Source organism: Camelus bactrianus, chromosome 5, assembly GCF_048773025.1.
Source record: "Camelus bactrianus isolate YW-2024 breed Bactrian camel chromosome 5, ASM4877302v1, whole genome shotgun sequence".
NCBI lineage: Eukaryota > Metazoa > Chordata > Mammalia > Artiodactyla > Camelidae > Camelus > Camelus bactrianus.
Window position 1 is genome coordinate 9,715,097 of NC_133543.1, and position 21,527 is coordinate 9,736,623.

The 21,527-nt window shown below is 44.3% G+C and overlaps 1 protein-coding gene across 6 annotated transcripts in view; it reads right to left on the reverse strand.

Moving 5' to 3' along the window:
* The window catches only part of OCA2 (OCA2 melanosomal transmembrane protein), a 278,029-nt gene that overhangs the window by 221,143 nt on the left and 35,359 nt on the right, over positions 1 to 21,527 (reverse strand). For all 6 annotated transcript variants that reach the window (XM_074363384.1, XM_074363383.1, XM_074363382.1 and 3 more), the window contains 5 exons: positions 18,910 to 18,967; positions 16,936 to 17,008; positions 10,931 to 11,091; positions 9,153 to 9,235; positions 8,310 to 8,463 (listed from right to left, as the gene is read on the reverse strand). In XM_074363384.1, the coding sequence (XP_074219485.1) occupies positions 8,310 to 8,463; positions 9,153 to 9,235; positions 10,931 to 11,091; positions 16,936 to 17,008; positions 18,910 to 18,967 (529 nt within the window). The remainder of the gene's footprint in view (positions 1 to 8,309; positions 8,464 to 9,152; positions 9,236 to 10,930; positions 11,092 to 16,935; positions 17,009 to 18,909; positions 18,968 to 21,527) is intronic.

Consider the following 21,527-nt stretch of genomic DNA (forward strand, 5'->3'; position numbering starts at 1 on the left):
AGCAAGAGATCTGGGGAGAAATTCCTAGGCAGGAACTAGGGGGAGCTCTGGAGTGAACTGGGTTGGCTGACCGTTTTTGTTTTTTTTTTTTTTTTTAATTTGGCTTAAATTAGGAAGATTGTGGATATATGATCTAAACAAACTGCTTGATGGCAAAATGAGAGACTGAACCTGCTCCGCTCCGAAGAAGAGGGGCACTTGTTCCTTCTATCCACAAGGTATTCTCAGTCAATGAGAACCGAGCTTGTAAGTGTCTGAGGATCAATCCTCGTGACATGCAGCAAGCCTACAGGGGATCCCACTACAACCACGAAGTAAAGTCTGCTTGCCAGGGATGCACAATATAAAGATCACCTTGTGCTCTGAGCACTCATGGCAGCCCCGAATTTTAACGGAGCACGTGATCTATGACTAATCTTCAATGAATAAAACAAGTTCAAGCTGATGGTTTAATTAATATAAACATGTCTATAGAGTCATCAACATTAGGTGTAATACTTTTATTGTACCTGGGTTTTACTGAAAGTCAATAAGCTCACGTTATCTGTGTTACAAAATGTGTCAGAAACAAAATTAACTTAATATGATAATATTTTCATAAGCAATTAAAATAGAGATAAATAAGATAAAAGTTTTTGGCTGAACTCTTTAAGAATAATTATGTTTTATGGTATATCTACCTAAAAACAGTTTCTCCAGATTTTGGTAACTTAAAACTTCAGAATTCCACTAAATTGAATGATGGAAATTCATTGAATGTCTAGATCACTTTTTAAATTGAAGTACCATCAGTTACAATGTGTCGATTTCGGGTGTACAGCACAATGTCCCGGTCATGCATAGACAAGCATATATTTTCATACTCTTTTTCATTAAAGGTTATTACAAGATATTGAATATAGTTCCCTCTGCTATACAGAAGAAACTTTTTAAATCTGTCTTTATATACAGTGGCTAACATTTGCAAATCTCAAACTCCCAAATTTATCCTTTCCTACCCCCTTTCCCCTGGTAACCATAAGATTGTTTACTGCGTCTGCAAGTCTGTTTCTGTTTTGTAGATGGTTCATAGTGTCTTTTTCCAGATCATTTTTAATAAGATAAAATACTGAAACATTACTTACTAACATAGTCTATGTTGATCTACTTTTGACCTCTTATTACAGAGACACTAGATATGTTTTAAGACTATGAATACATCTATTTTGGGCCTTATTGAAAGATTTACTATGAAGTGACACATGTCCAGAAATTATTTTTTTTAAAGAAACCCTGAAAAATGAATTTATGCATGGTCAGGACTGACTAAGATTAGATCAAATTTAATTAAATAAGTGAATTTTAATATTAAAGGTAAAATGACACAAAACTAAAATACGGGTTTTTCTCTCTGTTAAAAGGACAAAGTTTTCTTATAGTATCAATCTGCTTTTACAGCAAGATCCCAGGGAACAAAAACTTTAAGACTCACGGATTACAACCTAGAAATTTTGTTTGTTGGAAAGGAAATCAAACAAAAGATTATTTGCAGCAATGATGGAAAGGATCTTAGGTATTATTAACTAATCCATGTGCAGCCAAACTGAAAGACATAAATTCATAGATTCACATCTCTCATTTTATAAAGGCCCTTCCACCTTGAATGGGCTTTGACCCTTGTTTCTTTTTTCTTTGCTTTTTTTTTGGAGGGGGGTTCTCCAATTTTTTTTATTGAAGTATAGCCAGTTTACAATCTTGTGTCAATTTCTGGTATACAGCATAATAAATAGTTCAGTCATACACATATAAACACATATATTAATTTTCATATTCTTCTTCATTATAGGTTACTGCAAGATATTGAATATAGTTCTTTGTGCTATACAGTAGAAACTTGTTATTTATCTACTTTACATATAGCAGTTAGTATCCGCAAATCTTGAACTCCCAATTTATCCCTTCCCACTCCCTTCCCCTGCTGATAACCATAAGTTTGTTTTCTATGTCTGTGGGTCTGTTTCTGTTTTGTAAATAACATTCGTCTTTTTTTTAAGATTCCACATATAAGTGACATCATACGATATTTTTCTTTCTCTTTCTGGATTACTTCACTTAGAATGATGATCTCCAGGTCCATCCATGTTGCTGCAAATGGCATTATTATATTATTTTTATGGCTGAGTAGTATTCCTTTGTATAAATATACCACAACTTCTTTATCCAGTCATCTGTCAATGGACATTGACCTCTGTTTCTAACACCTGACTTCAGCTAAGACAAGCATCCCCAAGCTAAGATGAGAAGATGACAGCAGTAGCGGACACCTGACCCCAGAATCTGGACCAAGCCTGTAAGACCCAACCCACTGGTCAATTGCACTGTTTACCAAATGTCTATCTCTCTGCCAAAATGGAAAGTTACTGTTTTACTTCTAGCTATACTTTTGCCCCAATGCTAAAGATGGAAGGAAAATTCTTTAGTAAAGTTGTTACAAGTATAGCTACTGGAGGTAGCTATATTTAATCAACTGTTGGATCTGTCATCAAATTCCTTGGCTAATACAAGACTGATACAGCCCCCTCATACTTAGACAGACCTCCCTCTGGTCTAACCTTTCAGGTCCAAATTCTCCAATGTATAAATGTGTTCATGCCTTAATTAACACTATCCTTGGTCCTGAGAACTGACACAACCCACTCTAGGATCTTCCCACTAACTCTGTCCCTTACTTAACAAATGTCTTCAAGAGAAAAACACGAGTACCTTGTGCCAGCAACTCCCCTATGTCAAATACCATACAGATGGCTTTTGGAAAGCCTACAGGAGAAGTGATCAAGGTTTAAGATTTAATACTATGTTAACAAACTTCCAATTGATAAAGTTATCCATGAGAGCACTCTGGGAGGGATCACTTGCACTCCACCAGGTTTTGTCTCGTATGGAATTGACCCAAGGGTGAGCACATAAATTTCTTAATAGCTGGAAGGTAGAAGGTCTATGTTTACTGGGACATCTACATACAAAGAGATAGAGGCACCTCCTTTCTCTCCCAATTACAGAGTCAGGAGATCCATGTGAACAGGATACCAAGATGCCAGGTGGCAAAATCCTTTGGGAATCCTGGTGCCTAATGCAGGAGTATATATGTTAACAGAGATATACTCAGAAATCTATCAGTCTTCATTGGTCAAAAGGCTGAAGAGACTGCAGAACCATTGTAACACAACAGATCATCCCTAAATCTCTAACCCAAGTAATATTAGATACTAGGGTTGCCTTATAAAATGTATTGACTATAAAATGTTTCCCCATCCACATGTATCTCTATGTTTGCTTACTACATTTGATTAATTTACTTAATTCTGAGGTTCCTATGATAGGAAAGTAATTTTGCAAAACCAAATGGCTCTTGATTTTTAAAACCACTTTGCAAGGGGAACTTACGCTATAATATAAACCGAATATTGTATTTTCATACCAGATGAGCTCTCTAGTATGACTCATATAATGACACACATGGAAAATCAAATTTCTGCATTGAAAGATCCCTTTCCCAGCCTAGGTGAAATCTTAGGTAAAAGGTTCAGCTCTGGGATGGCTTAAATCTCGCTTATGACTTTATTAGCTATACTGATTGTGTTCTATATAATTTCCAGAATAATAATCTCTTGGGCATCTTGGTTCATATCCAAACCCCAACTAAAATAATGATGTCTAAATGACTTGAAACTACTGATCATATCTACAGTTCTAGATAAGATAATGGGCATGCACGATGCACATACAGGGTAAAATTGGCATGTCCTATGGGCCACCCAGAGTTACGATCAGTCCTATTCTACGAGCCTAACTTCCTAAAAGGAAGGAAAGAACCAAGCTGCTAAGACCCGGCAGCAAGAGACACGACGGATCCAGGGTAGGTAAGCAATCACTCTGGCACTGGGGGACCAAATATTTGCTCACTTAATACTTTCTATTGGAAGATTAATGATAAAAAAAAAAAGGAGAAATTGATCAAATAAAATTTACATGTTAAGGCAAGACAAGAAAATTTAAACATAAAATCCTCTCTCTCTGTTTCCCTTTGGGCCTCCTCCGTCCCTCTCTAAGGGGCCGTGTGCGTCTGCGTTACACATTACCCAGAGTCCCTCGAAGATGGCAGTGCCTGCTCAACTCTAAAGACCAATTTTTCTCCCTTTCTTCTGGTGCTAGCAATGTAACTTCTGAAAAGACTAGCATTCTTCCCTAACTCTGTAGGGGGCCATAGTGACTTACTGCTCACTTTGAATGTGCTTAGCTGCACTACACATCTGTGGTGAACTTTATATAAAATGTCAGCATGTCATTCTGATGTAGGATCCTCTGTTTCAAAAACATATATGACTGTGCCTTCCACAGGTGGAACAGTTCTCAGAGCTTCTGAGAGTTCATCTCTCGGGTTCTAATCCTCAGTTTGGCTCAAATAAAATTATCTTTTTTCTTTCAACTTGATTATTAATTGATTTTTCATTGACAACATCGTTTATAATTGTCCCAAAGAAAAGGAAACACAGTTATAAATTTAGCAAAATACATACATGATCTGTGTGATTAAAAATATTTTTAAAACATCAAAGACCTAATTAAATGGAGAGATATACCATGTTCATGAAGTGGAAGGCCATTCTAAAATGTATATGAAAAGAAACGGGCTATAGAATAGCCAAAACAATTTTTTTAAGTGGGAGAAATCACCCTTAACATTGTCAAGACTTATGATAATCAAGTAGTAATCAAGATAGTGTTGTACTGGTGGAAGAAACAGACACATAGATCAGTGGAAACTCAGAAATATATCCACATGAATATGCACAATGAATTTTTAGCAAAAGAGCAAAAGCAATTCAAAAGGGATAGCCTTTTCAATAAATAGTGCTGGAGCAACTGGACATTCGTAAGTTAAAAAATGAATCTCCCCCTAAACTTCACACCTTAGAAAAAACTAACTTAAAATAAACGTATCATGGACTTAAATGTAAAAAGTAAAACAATTAAAATTTTAGGAAAGAACATAGGAAAAAATCTTTGGGATCTAGGTCTAGGTAAACAGTTCTTAAACTTGACGCCAAAAGCACAATCTACAAAAGGAAAAGTTTATCAATTAGACTGAGAGAAAATATTTACAAACCACATATTTAACAGTTCTTACATCTAGAATATACAAAGAACACTTTAAAATGTTTTTAAAACACATTTTCATGTTTTTTAATGTTGAGTCTTAAATGTTCACAGCAGCTGTATTTATAATAGCTCAACACACACACACACACACAGAGATTTTTTTAGCCCTTCAAAGGATAGATGCTTAAACAAACCATTCCAACCATATGAAATGTTATTCAGTAATCAAAAAGAACAAACTATTGATATATGCAACAATTTGGGTAAACCTCCAGGAAATAATGATAAGTGAAAAAAAAAACCAATCTTAAAAGATATACATTTCAATAGTCCACAATAAAGCATTGGTGAAATAACATAATTATAGAGAAGAAAAATTAGCAGTTTCCAGGCCTTAGGGATGGTGAGAAAAGGGATGGATGTTGCTTCACAGGGCTTTCAGAGGGAACACATCTGAATAAACTCTATGGATTGTACGAATGTCAATTTCTTGGTTTTGCTATTGAACCGTAGCTGTGTAACATGTTAACATTGAGGGAGGCTGGGGAAGGGAGCACAGGACTTCCCTGTACATTTCTTTGCAACCTCCTGTGAATCTAATTATTTCAAAACAAAAAAAAGGTTTTAAAATAGATAATATAGCCAGTACCTTAAAATAGAGCAGCAGTAGAAGGGGGAGGGGTGGGGGTGGCACTGCCTTATCCTGAGGGGCACCAGTTCACCTGACTTACAATGAGTCCAAGGGTGCCCTCATGAGCTATAATTGATGAAACAATATATCTAGTTTCTTCTCACGTATCCACTGTTTCTGTCAGGGTATAAGCCATGTTGAGTTGGCCTCTTGACAGGACTTTAATAACCTCAGGATGGTTTTAGCAGGGAAGGAAAGGGGTTTTTCTGAATTGCTATTAATAATGGCTGTCATTTAATGAAAAATTAATAAACATTTATAAATTATGTAATTTTCAAAGGTTGTACAATTATTAAAAACAGACCAAAAAAGCCTTAGAATAACAGAATGTCTTTTCAAAAATAAATTGGCATTGGGCTGTATTTTTCAAATTACTAGTGATTGTAACTGATTACAGCACATTGAATATATTAAATCCAAAATGACAGAAAAATCTAAGACACAAAATAACTCAGTGGATACCACTGAAAGCACTGGAAGTGGCTCATTACTATGAAAATCAATAATTAAAAATAATTTATCTTATGTCTCTGGCAGGAAGTGTGTTTCACATTAATGAAACTGGGTGGAAGAAAGTTCTTCAATACAGAACGACTCACGAGATGGAATGACAGAAAGTTTATCATAAATGCGAATGAAACAACTGAATCAGGCAATGATCCCTGGGGGACGTTAAAACCATTAGGAGCAAAGGTAGCAGGGAGGGTGACAATGAACAGCCTGGGCTGCCACCACCTAAACTCACTGAGCAATCTCAGCGCTCCTGAAAGGGGGACACCCAAACATCACTCTCCTCCTCCCTGAGTCCCAGCACACCTGTGGAATCTGTGGGCCCCAAAACTGAACCTGAGGGCTTCAGATCCAAATTGTAGTCCGTAGGAAATAGAGCAAAAACTTAATCCCCTAAGGAAGCCCTCAGGCAACACGGGGTGCGGGATATCCTGCAGAACAACAGAATCAGATTGTTCAGCTAGCTGGTGGCGCAGCAAAGACCTGGCAGGCCTGAGGTTGTCATCATCAGAAGGGCCTTTAGAAGAGCCTGCTCTAGGGTTAGCCCTTGGCTGACATTTGGGGACTTGGCTTTTGAGCTGTTCCCTGTGTTAACAAGTGATAAGGTTGTTCTGTGGGCCTGGAGCACCGCGCTGTGCTGCACCAGGGTGCCAAGACTGTTGGTATAGAAAGGTGATTTATGGTTAACATCTGCCTTCCTTCTGGGAGGCTGGGACTTTGGTGGGCTGAGGATGCCCTTGTGACAAACCCCCAACAAAAACCTTGGGTTCTGAGTCTCAAGGAGTCTGCCCTGGGCAGAAACACCCCCGCTGGAGGAAGGAGCATGTTCTTGGGAGCCCCTTGGAGAGGAGATCGTTCAGAAGCCTGCTCCTGGACTCCTCCAGACTCTGCCTGACAGGTCCTTCCCCACTGCTGGTCCTGGTAACAAACCCCAGACCTGAGCGCAGCTCCCTCTGAGTCTCTGAGTCCCTCTAGAAAATCAGAGGGTGTTTGTGGTCATGGGAGCTTTGAAACAATGGTAATACTGATTGAAAGGAAAACAGAAGAAGAGAGAGAACAGAGCTGCCCTAGAATAAAAGAAACATAAGAGACATGGCAACTAAGCCAACGAGTGCACCTTGTTGGACAACTGGGGCTCAACTTTCTGGAGCCAACATTCCTCACAGGCAGACCAGACAACTGCGGGAATCCTGGGGAACCCTCCCGGCCATTCCTCCCTCAGGCCATCTCCTTCACGCTCCAGAGCATTTCTCATCCCTGCCCCGAGCTCGAGAAGAAACACACCTCACAGTCACATGCTCTCCTGACCCTTTAGGCTCAACCCGCTGGAGCCAACACTCCCGTCAATGTGTTTCTGTCAGTCTGGTTTCACAATTAAGCCAACAGTGGACCTGCCCAGCCCAGGCAGCATCTGTGCTTTGCCTCATACTATTGAAGGTATAGCCACACTTAGAGTTGCCCAGGAACATCGAATTTATGGGACATGAGATCATTTGTGAAAAGGCTCATTAGCTGAGTCGATAAATAATAATAATTCTTCTCCACATGTGGCCCAAGGTCTCCTAGGTTCCCATCTTGTACACAAGCCTATGAAGCAGGTAGGGGCATCTTAACATGCCCATCTTACAGAAAGAAAAAGACCCTGAGTCTCAGAGAGGTTCAACACTTGTCCCCTCAGGGTCAGACTTGGTGTGAGCAGCAGAGTGAAGGTGAGAAAATCGTGTACATATTTAATTTTCTCAGTAAAACTGGTTCCCTGCCAAAACTCATCTTGCATATGTCAATTGCTAAGATTCAGCAACTATTCCAGCACAGAGCAATTTTCCACCTAGAATGAAGGTACTTTTTAGGAAAGGCGAATTCAATTTGATTAAGAAGCAAAACTGAGCCCATCCAAAGTGCCCACCATGTTCGAAATACACTTACTTGTGGGCACAGATAAAGCCCGGAGAGCAGACACGCAAATTACCTCAAATATAATCAGCACGTAGACCGCGGTGAGGATGACCGCAGCGATGGTCACTTGTGCTTCCACGCTTGCGCGGAGGTACTGATGGGCCATCAAAAGAGGAACCATCTGGGTCTGCTGGAGGGACACTCGAACGCTGATGAAAACAGGTTCCCTGCAGAATGGAGCAAAGGTCTTACCACGGTGAAGGAAACAGACTGGACATCAACTATAGTGCTTGCTCCCTCTGTGTCCTTCCCAATTCCAGTCGTCCATGGCCGGAACCTTGGCCTGAACTGATCGCAGAGTGACTCATCACAGTGCCCGACATGGCAGATGAGGAGCCCTGAGCACAGGCGAGCTGTGGGAGATGCTGGTGCAGCCTCCCTGGGGCCAGGCCCATCTGATGGAGCTCCTCAGCCCCCGTCAGGGGCTGACCCTGCCAACAACTCGAGGAAATAAGTTTCTGCTGTCAAAGCCACCCAGGCTGTGGTGTTTGTTACAGCAAGCCTCGCAAACTCATACGGTAACCAAGAGCACAGATTAACTTGGAGTGGCATTAAAGAAAAGAAGAATCCTAGAATTTCCTAGAATTCCCCATTGCAGATATCAGTGAATTTAAAGCATCAGCTGTAAAATACAATTTGCTTCAAAACAGACCCTGCAGTCAGTCCTCTTGCTTCCCAGCACGTGTGGTTCTGACACCCGGCCACCACCTCACGTTCACTGTCTACCCAAGAACATCTCATCCAAGTCCGTAACTGATCTGGCAATTCACCCAACAACAGGGTCCCATGGGGCCCACATCTCCAGGTGAGCACGTCCCAGAGGAGCTTCCCCGAACCCCCAGTTACCAAGACCCACCTGCTCAGAACTTCAAAGGTCCTGCTGACCACCACGCGCTCACTTCTTCTCAGATTTAAAAATACCGTCCAGTTGTGAGTGACCTATCAAAGTCAAAGCGTAAAATCCTAGTAAGGCTTTGAACCTGAGCCGTCCCCTGGGATCCAGCGCTGCTCAGTGTAGGTACTTGTTTAGAACAAGACAAGGAGAAAGAGAGGAGCACAAGGCCTTTTCACACAGAGACATCAGAAATGGCCAGGGGGTGTGGAGCTGGCATTTCCACCATCTACGGGGCTTTGTTGAAGAAAAAGCACACCAAAGTAGAAATACAGCATCCATGTATAGCAGTATAGGTATAGAAGTAAATACGACTTGTTAAAAGGAAATCACTACATATTACTGGAGACTTGGCTTCTTCTGAGCCCTTGGAAGCAACTGATGAGAAAGGCTCGCTTAGGACTGCTTCCTGTTTGCAAACTGGAGGCAGGAACCTCTCCACGTCACAGGCGCCCGTGGGAGGGCGGGCTGCAGGCTGCACTTTCTCTGCTGCAGGCCCGCACGCTCTGGTCGGGAGCAGGGGAGCGGAGAAGCCAGCTGAGAGGGGCCAGATGTCTGCAGGGAGGCAGGGGCTGGCCGGGCAGAGGCAGGCAGCTGGGCTGGGGGGCCAGGGAACTTTCAATGGGTGGACAGGAGTCCTGTCACCCACAAATCATAAAAGAAACTGAAATAGGAACTATGAAATCGGTCAAAGCCTGAATGAGAGAACAAAAGCTCTCTTGAACACTTCTGTGCTAGAAACAGGGTATCAGTAAAAAATCCTTCCCTAAAGATCTCTTGTGTTCTTCGTGTTTCCAGAGCAAGGACGTCCGACACACACCCAAGGGCAGGCAACTGTGTCAGCAGGCTGCAAGGGCCATGCCATCCTCCACGCAAGGTCACCAACGGAGCAGACAGAAGTGTGCCCACCCCGTCTTTACCAGGGAGCCCTTGCCAGGGTGCCGTGCGCTGCAGGCGGGGACGGTAAGTTTATGTCCTAAGACCACGGCCAGAACAACCGGTTTAGAATGTCTGTGCTGTATCCGCCGTCATCCATGAAACTGCAGCTTTGTTCATAATGAGACTTTGGCACTGGTGACCCTGCTGTGCATGGCAGAAAAATGCGATGGGTGTGGGAACCCATCAGACACTGCATTTTGGATGACACAGCCTTGTGTACCAGCCGGGTTGCCTTCTCTTAGCTGTAATAGGGAAAACCCAGGAACTAGGGGCGTCACCGAGGCCAAGACTTGGGAGACAAAACAGGATGCACAGAGAGGAGCCGGGCCTTGTCTGGGCTCCGGGACACAGTGACAATACCACTGCTGGCTCTCCGAACCTTTGCAGGATGTGCACTCATGGCTTTTGCTTGGATGCTGAGCACAGGTCCCATTGCTGTGGAAGTAGAAGCTCTATAAGGGAAAAACAGGCCGTCTCAGCCACGTGTCCAAGAACTGTGGGGTTGGAGTATCTTCTGCACCCCGAGGTAAGGCCCCGGTTTAACTACACTTTCAAATAATGTCCCTGAATTGCCCAGTAAAATCACTCTGAATTAACAAAAAAAAAAAAAACTCAAAAGCTTGACTTTACTGAAATGGTGACAGTTTTATAATCCACTTAGAGACAAGAGAATCTCAAAGACAAAGGTTTGCCTAACAGTGGTGTCATTACCATACTGCTCCCATCCAATTCATTCAAAAGGAAACTCTATGGAAATGAAACGAGTTTTTACAATCCCTTTCAAGTTAACTTGTAAGTGTAACCTGCTGGGGCCACCGCCGCCGGGAGCCTGGCGCGTTGGCCTGGGTCACCTCCACCGCCAGGTGCTCTTCTCTCTCGAGATGAGTTGGGCTGCTGGCCACCAGGGCCCCTGCCAGGTCCACCTGGAGCAACGTGGAGTCTGCGTGGCTGCTGAGGTTCACGGCTGGGGCGGCGTCAAGGTGAACCACAAAGCAAGGCGGAGAGGCCTGGAGTGCCCCCCACCCCCACCCTCCCCAGGAGCACCCTCCTCCGAAGGTGCACAAGGAAATATGCCCTCCACCCGCACCGCCGTCCTGATGGCTCCCGGCTTCGTCAGCCCCTCACCCCTGACCTGCTCAAGTGGTTTCACTTTGCTTAATCGTGTTCCAAATCCTCTGACTTAACGTCTAGGTGGTGCCTCCCACTCTGTTATCATCCCTGCTTCCGCTCTTAGCTGCCAGCAGAAGACTCCTGCCCCAATTCCTGGAGCCATGGTGAGCAGCAGACAGCAGAGCTGCGTGAACGAACAGATGATCTAATTTGCATCCATGCCCAAACCCTAAGGCACCCAATGAGAAATCACGAAGAGAATTGAGCTAAAAAATCCAAAATCAGCTAAATCAGTGACGTCCACTGCAGTGAGAAGAGAAATCCCTTCAAAGCATGTGAAGGCTCTTGGTTAGGGAAGAGTTATCAGGACAAGAGGCTCCTTCCCCTCAAAGTGCAGCTGCCACGGTACCTATGCCCCCACCACACCCCGGCCCCTCCACTCCTACATCCGGGGTTGGTGTGTTGCCCAGATGTCTGCACTACTCAGGCTTCTTCTCTCTGTGCCAGGCTGACTCTCACGAGATCTGGAGGCTGTGGATTCTACACAGCAGCGCCCAGTCATGTTGATCCAGCAGAGAAAGCTGGTGGAGGTAGAAAAATGAATCAAAATGATCTGTGCTCTTCACTGTTGGTGGGAATGTAGTTTGTGCAGCTGTTATGGGAAATAGTATGAAGATTCTGCCAAAGACTAGGAATAGACTAACCACATGACCCAGCAATCCCACTCCTGGGCATATATCTAGAGGGAACTTTAATTCAAAAAGATACATGCACCCCAATGTTCACAGCAGCACTATTTACAATAGACAAGTCATGGAAAAACCTAAATGTCCATCGACAGATGACTAGATAAATAAGTTGTGGTACAGGAGGGGGTGCAATCTGCTTGCCGACAGCCACTGGAAGCAGCACAGACGCCAACGGAGGGCCTCTGGGAACAGCGAGCTGAGTTCACAAAACAGGGCGAAGACACAAAGACCTCTCAATAAAATCATTAAGAGCACAGTCTCCAGGAGAACTAGATAACTGATACTCCTTAAGCCACAGTGTCAGAGAGATATGCGCAATATGAAGAAGCAGAGCAACCACTCCCAATTAAAAGATCAAGAGAAATCCCCTGAAAGCATGATCAAGGAAATAGACATTGATGGCCTACTAGATCAAAATTTCAAAAAAACAAGGGATCAAAGTACTGAAGGAACTAAAAGAAATAGTGTTTAGAGATATAAAATATGTCAAAAATGAAATAAAAACTATAAAGAAGAACCAAGTAGAATTAGTAAACTCATTTGCTGAGATGAGAGCTGACCTAAAGTCTGTACAAAGCAGGCTAGATGATGCAGAGGAACGAATAAGTGATAGAAGACAGGACAACAGAAAGCACCCAATCAGAATAGCTGAGAGAAAAACAAACAAAAAACAATTAAAACAATACAAGGGACCTATGGGATAATCTAAAGCTTGCCATTCTACACATAATAGGGGTTCCAGAAGGGGAAGATAGAACAAAGGGGATTGAAAAGGTATTTGAAGAAATCATGACTGAAAACTTCCCAAACCTAAAGAAGGAATCAGATATCCAAGTACAGCAGGCTCAGAGGGTCCCAAACAGGAAGAACCAAAACAGACCCACACCAAGATATACCACATTCAAGATGGCCAGAGTCAAGGATAAAGAAATGATCCTAAAGGCAGCAAGAGAAAAACAAAGAGTGAGTTACAAGGGAACCCCCATAAGGTTCTCAGCTGATTTCTCTACACAAACACTACAGGCCAGAAGGGAGTGGCAAAATATACTCAAAGTCCTGAATGAAAAAAAGATGCCACCTAGGATACTCTATCCAGCTAGGCTATCCTTTAGAATAGAAGGAGAGAGAAAGAACTTCACAGACAAGCAAAAACTCAGAGTTTAGCAACACTAAACCCATGCTAAAAGAAATATTGACAGGTCTACTCTAAATAGAAAAGAAGCAGGATGCTACAAGAATGAGAAACTCGTAACTAGAAAGGTGATAACTACCATGAATTACAAATAGAATAAACACAAAATTGTAAAAGAAGACATCTAAATCATTAAGAGTGGGAGAGGGAAGCAAGGAAAGCCACTGTGGAATACAGTATGGAGATTCCTCAAAAGACTAGGAACAGACTTACCATATGACCCAGGAATCCTGCTCCTGGGCATATATCCAGAAGGAACACTACTTCAAAATGACACCTGCACCCCAATGTTCATAGCAGCACTATTTACAATAGCCAAGACATGGAAACAGCCTTAATGTCCATCAACAGATGACTGGATAAAGAAGATGTGGTATGTTTGTACAATGGAATACTACCAGCCACAGAAAATGACAACATAACGCCATTTGCAGCAACATGATGCTCCTGGAGAATGTCATTCTAGGTGAAGTAAGCCACAGGGAGAAAGAAAAATACCATATGAGATCACTCATATGTGGAATCTAAAAAAAAAAAACCCATAAATACAAAAATACAAAACAGAAACAGACTCATAGACATAGAATACAAACTTGTGGTTGCCAAGGGGGCGGGGGGATGGGAAAGGACAGACTGGGATTTTAAAATGTAGAATAGATTAAACAAGATTATACTGTATAGCACAGGGAAATATATGCAAGATCTTGCGGTAGCTCACAGCAAAAAAAAAAAATGTGACAATGAATATATGTATGTTCATGTATAACTGAAAAATTGTGCTCTACACTGGAATTTGACATAACATTGTAAATTGACTATTACTCAATAAAAAAATGTTAAAAAAAAAAAAGAAGTTGTGGTATATTTGTACAATGGAATACTACTCGGCCATAAAAAATGATAAAATTATGCTATTTGCAGAAACATAGATGTCCCTGGAGAATGTCATTCTAAGTGAAGTAAGCCAAAAAGAGAAAGATAAATACCATATGAAATCGCTCACATGTGGAATCTTAAAAAAAAGACAAATAAACTTATTTAGAAAACAGAAACAGACTCACAGACATCTGTCCAAAAACCTAGGAGCCTTGGACAGGCCTCCCCTATAACAAGCTCAGACAGCACCTGAGGGATAAAGAAATTCAGGTGCCTGCAGTCACGCCACTTCCTGTTTCACAAAGCTTCTCAAATAAACCTTGTAATTACTGAGTTGACAAAGCCAGATGGTTACAAAAGAGACATAAAAGTTCACAGCAGAAGGCAGCTTTGTTATTCTCCAGCTAAAGGAGAGTGGAGCTTTCTCCCAAAGCACTTCCAACCCAAACACACAGCCCTGGTATCTGCCATCCAGGCCTCTCACCCGGAAAGAAAAATACCCTAAGCTATCATTTATATGTGGAATCAAAAAAATGACACAAATAACTTATTTACGAAACAGAAACAGATTCACAGACACAGAAAACAAGCTTATGGTTATCAGGGGGGAAAGGGGATGGGAAGGGGCGAATTGAGAGTTTGCGATTTGCAGACACTAACTACTACATATAAAGTAGAGAAACAAGAGCCTACTGTATACGCTTATATCTTACAGTATCAATGTCTTATATCAGTATCTTATAGTAACCTATAATAAAAAAGTATGGACAAGGATGTATATATGTATAACTGAACACCACTGTACTGTACACCAGAAACTAACACAACAGTGTAAATCTACTATACTTCAATTAAAAAACAAAGAAATAAAGAAATAAAAGAACCAAGGAGCTCTGTTACCAAAGGGGAAGGGTTGGGGGTGGGGTAGGGATCAATCAGGAGTTTGGGATTAGCAGATACAAACTACTATATATACAACAGATAAAAAACAAGGTCCTACTGTATAGCACAGGGAACAATATTCAGTATCTCATAATAAACTATAGTTGAAAAGAATCTGAAAAAGAACATATATATGTGTATAACTGGATCACTTAGCTGTACACTAGAAACTAACACGACATTGTAAATTAACTACACTTCAATTTAAAAAAAAGATTGAAAAAAAAAAGAAATACTGGAACTGGCCACAGCTGCCTCCTCCTCCTCCTCGTGGGCCTCCTCCCCTTCCACCTGCCTCATCTCCCAGCCTCCTCCTCCCAGGACCCGCCACTGACTCTATGCTCTGAGCTGGACTGAGAGCTTTAGAGGTTCTGATCTAAATGTCCATTCTAAGGGGCTCCGGGCTCTAGACTTGTAGTGTCAGGGCACATATCCCAATGCAGACAGCTGGAAACCCACCCCTCCCACACTTACAACTAGAGAAAGACAGACAGATATAAGTTAATGTCTTATTCCATCAAGACTGAGGATGCACCACAAACACCTAAGCTGGATTCTAGAGTGAGACAGGCCCCTGCTGGCAGGGAGGGACAGGGCTGAGCAAGGCTGCTCTGCGACGGGTGCCACCACCACACACAGAAGCAGGCGAGATTAAATCAGAAAATGTTTAAGTTGTTCAAGGTCAGATGTGGGCTAGTATGAGAGTGGGGAGCCCCTGGGAGCTACAGAATAGAGCTGTTAACCTCTTCTTATAGGCTCTTCTCCATGAATCCCAGCAGCTACTCAGGGAAGATGGGCAGAATGGGGGGACCCCTGACAAAGCCTGAGTTTGCAGGGGGAGCACAGCAAATCTGGTAGGTAGCCTGAGGGTGCAGTGGAACCCCAGCAGCAGAGGGCAGGTGAGAGGGAAAGATCATTCTACCCCTAAGGTAGGGGGTAGGAACAGCGCAGGGTCTGGCAGACAGATAGTGAGAGACCAAGAACTCCAAGGGACTGAGGCACTAAGGGTTACCAAGGCAACTACAGACTACAACAGGGCCAACCTCTGTCTAAATTTACACCAACCTCCCCAACTAACACCACAAGAAGCTCAGGTGTGCTCATCTCCGAGCTTAAAGCTGTTTCCCTCAGTGCCACATACCGCATATTCATATGTTGAAGCCCTGACCTCCAGTGTGAGGCCTTGATCTGAGAGGATTAGTTCCTTATAAGAAGAGACACCAGAGAGCCAGCTCACTCTCTATGCAACAGACAGACAGACACACACACACAGAAGAGAGGCCCTGTGAGGACACAGCAGGAAGGAAGGCAGCCATCTAAAAGCCAGAAAGAGGCCCACACACTGACCTGAGATGTCCAGCCTCCAGAACTGTGAGCAATAAATGTCTTGTGTAAGCCACCCAGGCTGTGGTCTTCTGTGATGGCAGCCCGAGCCAACAACACACTCAGTATCTATTATCCTATAGAACATGCCTGACTTTTAACGACAAATTAGGAGTCCTACAAAAAGGCAAGAGCACACAGCGTGAGAGACCAAGCAATCATCAGACTCGATGACATAGCCAAGGAAAGAACCAACGAACTTAGGAATCGATCAAGCTGAAACACACAGGAGGAGGGGAAGGGGGCACAGACCAAGGTCCAAGAGCCCTAGGAAGCCGGGCCTTAACCAGAGTGCACCTTCTGGCTGCTGTCACCCTTCCATGGAAAACCTCACCACCACCACCCACCAACTGTAGTCTCGCTAGTGCCCCTCCCCTTCTGTTCCGCGGCCTCATCATTCATCAAACATCTTGGAGAACCAAAATTCGGGTGGGGAGGAACAGCGATCGCCCGTGCTGGGACCTGGAGCAGCAGTTACAATAGTTCTAGTTCTCCAATCTCTTCACTTTGTGCGTCAACCACGGGCGACTGTCCATCTCAGAGTAGGTTTGGATACAGTAGCTTTCCAGTGGTGACACCGCCAACAACTGCCAGGACTTCCCTTGATCTGGATACAGGCTAAATAAAACCTGTAACAGAAACATTTTACGATAGGCTTGTGGTTATGAGAGCAGTCAGATGTAAGTAACTGCGATGACAGCTGAAAACGGGGGTATGAAGACGGTGTTGCTTGCTGTAGCCCCAATTCACCAGCTTACTCTAAGTAGCTCCTCTGAGATATTAGAAAGTGAAAATTCTGATTCATTATACTATTTTATGCTACAATAGACCTTGAATATTGATAGTTGCCAATTTTAAAGATTAAATACCGAGCCATAAAATCAAATCATCGGAGGTGGGTAAATGTGGTTTTCCCATAATGGAGAGCAGGGACTCCAACCCACTGACAGAGGGAGCACATGCTTGGGGAATTTGCAAAGCATCTTACGCACCATCACAAAGTAAATTAAAGTGATGATGAGATAACAGATTACAGAAGTTCCAAACAAACTCCTCAAATTCTATTTTGGCTGTCCCTACAAATCACTGACATTTCAACTCCCAGAAGAAGTCAGAGGACCAGCCACAGAGCTCAGGGCAGCTCTCGGGGGAATCAGAGAGGACTTGGCTCACCCTGACCTCCTCCTTGGAAACCCCAGTGCACCTAGCTCCCAGGCTGTGCTAAGCAGCACGGGCTTCAGAACCACACAATTCTGTGAGTAGGAAATAGGGAAGCAAACTGGTAGCCAAAAAAGTAAATTCATGAAGTTTTCAGCATTCCGTGTAATTGGGGTTTTTTTTGACGCATAGATTTCCTTTCTCTGGGTCACTACTCCCCTCCTTTGTGGGTTCTTAAAGAGTTGGCTATACTCAATTCATTGCGGCCAGTACTGACTTCACGTACCTTTGCAGTGTTGTGAGTTGCAACACTGTTCTCTACACATCACACTGAGAAGAGGAACTCAATCTTGCACGTGTGGCCCCCATCCTCATGCTCCCACACACAGAAAATGAGGACCATGTATTCACAGTTGCATGTGGTCACGCACACAGCTTCCAGTCACCCAGGGCACCCAGCACAACTGTCATCACGAGCCACCTACAGACAAGAGCCACAGCCACCCAAGTCCCGGAGTCCACAGGGCACAGGTAATCACCCATCCCTTCCTCATTCACAATCTCACACCCTGTCACAGCAGCACACACCAACCACCTACTGGGGTCTCCCAAAACAGCCCACACAAACTGTCTTATGCCATTGCTAAAACCAGGTACAAACACAAAATAATTCCCTGGGCACACACACAAATCTCAGAATGGTCACAGACCACCAATGACCCACATGTCCCATACAGGCATGCACATACACAGAAACATAGCCAGGTACAGATACCTCACACAGACACACAGCCAGACACGGGGGCCTCACACCCATTCATTCTGTAAATAAATTTTGAGTGCCAGCAGAGTGATCCCAGCTGGGGCCACACCAGAGCACACAGCACCCTGATGCTGGCAGTGAAACTCGTGACCCCTCAAGTCAGACGGCACACTCAGGTCACCTCCAGCCCTTCAGCCCTCCCTGGGGATGTACAGGCAAGTTGAATCAGGGCAGCCTCCAGAGAAGAGGCAAACACAGAACTTCACTCCCCCAAAACAGGGTGGTCCAGCTGGGCACCATCTCAAAGGGGCACTGAGGCATTCCTGGGGCCACCCATGAATGCTAATTTGACAACACAAATAAAGAATGTTTACTGCGTGTGGTTGAAAAGAGAATTTGGCAAGCCATGTAAGGTGAGAATTGAGACCCAGGGGGACAGGTTAACTCCTTCTCCCGTGTGACTGGGGACAACAGCAGGCCTCCCCCAGACTGCCACCCCTCAGCATCTCCTGCAAAGAAATGTGTGAGCCCCACACCCCGGGTGCCCTGCCACTGGGCCCGAGGCCCGTGCAGGCTCTGCAGCAGAGTTGGGGGCGCCATGGTACTCACAGTGCACAGCACCACAAAGACAAACAAGCCTGAGACTTTCAGCCACCGCACACAGCACCTGCAAGAGGAAAGGCAGGCCCGAGTCACACCCCCGGGAGCCCCGTTTTCCTGGGCCCAGAACCGCCAAACCTCAGACACGTGCTGAAATCCTGGGACATGTCCACCTCAAAGCATATGTGTGGAACCCTCTCCATAATATGGGCTGAAGGAGGACACCGCTGAGGACACCGCTGACCTGCTGTAAGCATACAGCTTCATGAAATGCAGCTTGGTGGAGGTTACAGAGGGGAACCAAATTAACCCCAAGTGTTTGAACGTGGCTTCTGGCCAGAGACCCTTAAATTCAAGACTTGGGCCTCTTCACTAGCCTTTTAAAGACTAGTTTCCTGGAAACAAGCCTTGTCTTGGCTCTCAGATTCATATTTGCCAATAATTTGCCCCTAAGTTTTCTGAAAGATGGGAATACAGATTTGATCACCAAATAAACATTGACTGAGACATAACCAAACAATTCAAAAAAGACATTGCTGTGCTATAACCACTTGTACCAGCAAAGTCTGCTAAGAATTCCTTAGAAGATAATGATTTACTTATTTTTATTTTAAATTTTTGCCCTTATCGGAGGTACTGGGGATTGAACCCAGGACCTTATGCACGCCAAGCACCAGCTCTACCACTGAGTTACAACACCCACCCCCAGGAGATAATTTTATAGACAATCAGGCCATGTGCTTGGTACCCTCTGAGGGCTCCTAATGGGGCCCTGGCCCAGCCACCAGACTTCTTAACTGTGGCCCTTAGGCCCTTGGTGAACATGGGCCTGGCCCATCCTTTTCGGCCCCTCCAGGCTTCTCTCTGCTCATGTCACCTCCCCAGAGCCCTCCAAATCCCACCTCCTGGAAGACACTATCACTGCCCAGGTCTGGGGGAGGGGGTGCTCTCTCACTGGCCACTCCTCGAGGGAAAGCCCAGAGTATCTGTGCTCTGCCCCTGCACAAGGAAGCAGGTACGCAGTCTATGCTTGACACCTGTTTGTAGAACGAAGGAAGAAAGTCTACACTGGGACATCTTTTTCAAAAGTTTTCTGATCCTTTAAAATGGTAAAATCTTGTTTTGCATTCTCTTAGAGTTAATAAATCTGATGAATCATCATTTTACACTTCCAAATTATGACCCACAGCTCCTATTAAAATGGGAATCAAAATAACACTTTTTTTTAAAGCATGAAGCCTTAATTCAACTATCCTAAACACAAATTTCTTTCCATATAACTGACATATTCAGCAAAGCTGACAATCCTAAATGTTCTTCATAAGTTTCTTCAATAATCCTGCGTAGTACTTTCTAGACGTGTTAAAAAGGATTAAGTCTTTCAGTTAAGTGGCAAGTGTGAGGCAGCTGTTCCGTGAATAGTAGAAGATAAAACAACCATTGAATGTAAAGTCTCAAATGTATTTCATTCTGTTTTCCATGGTATGGGATATTTGAGGAACCTGGCGCCCTCTGGAGCTGTGAGCCAGCCAGCTGGGGAAGGGTGTTGAGAGTGTCAGAGCTCACCATCCTGGAGACCCACGGGGCCAGATCCTTGTTCACGTCTTCACGTGATTAAAATAATTTTACAGCAGATTCACCCGCCAAATATTTGTCACACCTACAAGAGCTAAGACTAGTCATGGCAAAGAAACTACACATGGCTGGGTGGGAAAAGACATCTCCAAGGTCAAGCACTGGTGGGGGGCCTGGGGTCACATTCCTCCCCCTAAGCTCGCTGCACAACCTGCATGATCTCAGACGAAATTCCTAACCTCCCTGAGGTACCTTCCTACATCTACCTCCCAGGATTGCCTGAAAGATCAACAGGACAATGAAGAGTGGGTCTTTCTGGGTACAGACAGATGCCCTTTGGGATGTAGGTACATACACCTCCAATCCGCCCTTCAAACAGCTTCAGAAAAGACAGCTCCTCTAATGTAGAGAAATAATAATATTTGATAGTTGCGTGGTCTCTTCTCGTCTATTTCCGGGCTTTTGCACAGACCGTCTTAGTGGAAGCTCACTGAACGCTATGGCACGAGGGGGACACCAGGCGACAAAGAGACAGTTGCACGGGCATACCTGGCCCCGCTGGTTCCTCAGCTACCTCGGAGCAGGTACAGAATGAGGACCTTGATGGTCCTGGTCCTCAAGCCTTATTCTATCCCTGGAAATGCCACTTTCAAACGTGCTGCTCTCAATAGAAGCCTCCCTGCAACTGTTGGCACGGAAGCCCCAGCGGACAAAGCCGGGAGAGCGCGCTCCTGCCCCCGCCTGCGCGGGTGGTCCCGCCAAAGCACCCTGGGTCCCCGCGCCTGCGCCGCCCCCGCCCTCCCACGCACGCGCGACCCCGCCTCCGCGGCCCCACCCGCACCCCCGCCGCCCCGAAAACGCTTTCTCCCCCATGTGCAGTTCCCCTCCGGCAGGGCGTGGCGCTTAGCGCCAACCCTGCTAACAACGTGCTCCGTCACTAACTGCGAATGATGACATGCGCTTCTCAAACAGGCGGGGACTGCTGAAGCGCGTCCGTTCCATCCGCGGGCCGCAGACCTCCGGGGTGTGAAGGCCCCGGTCACACACAGGAA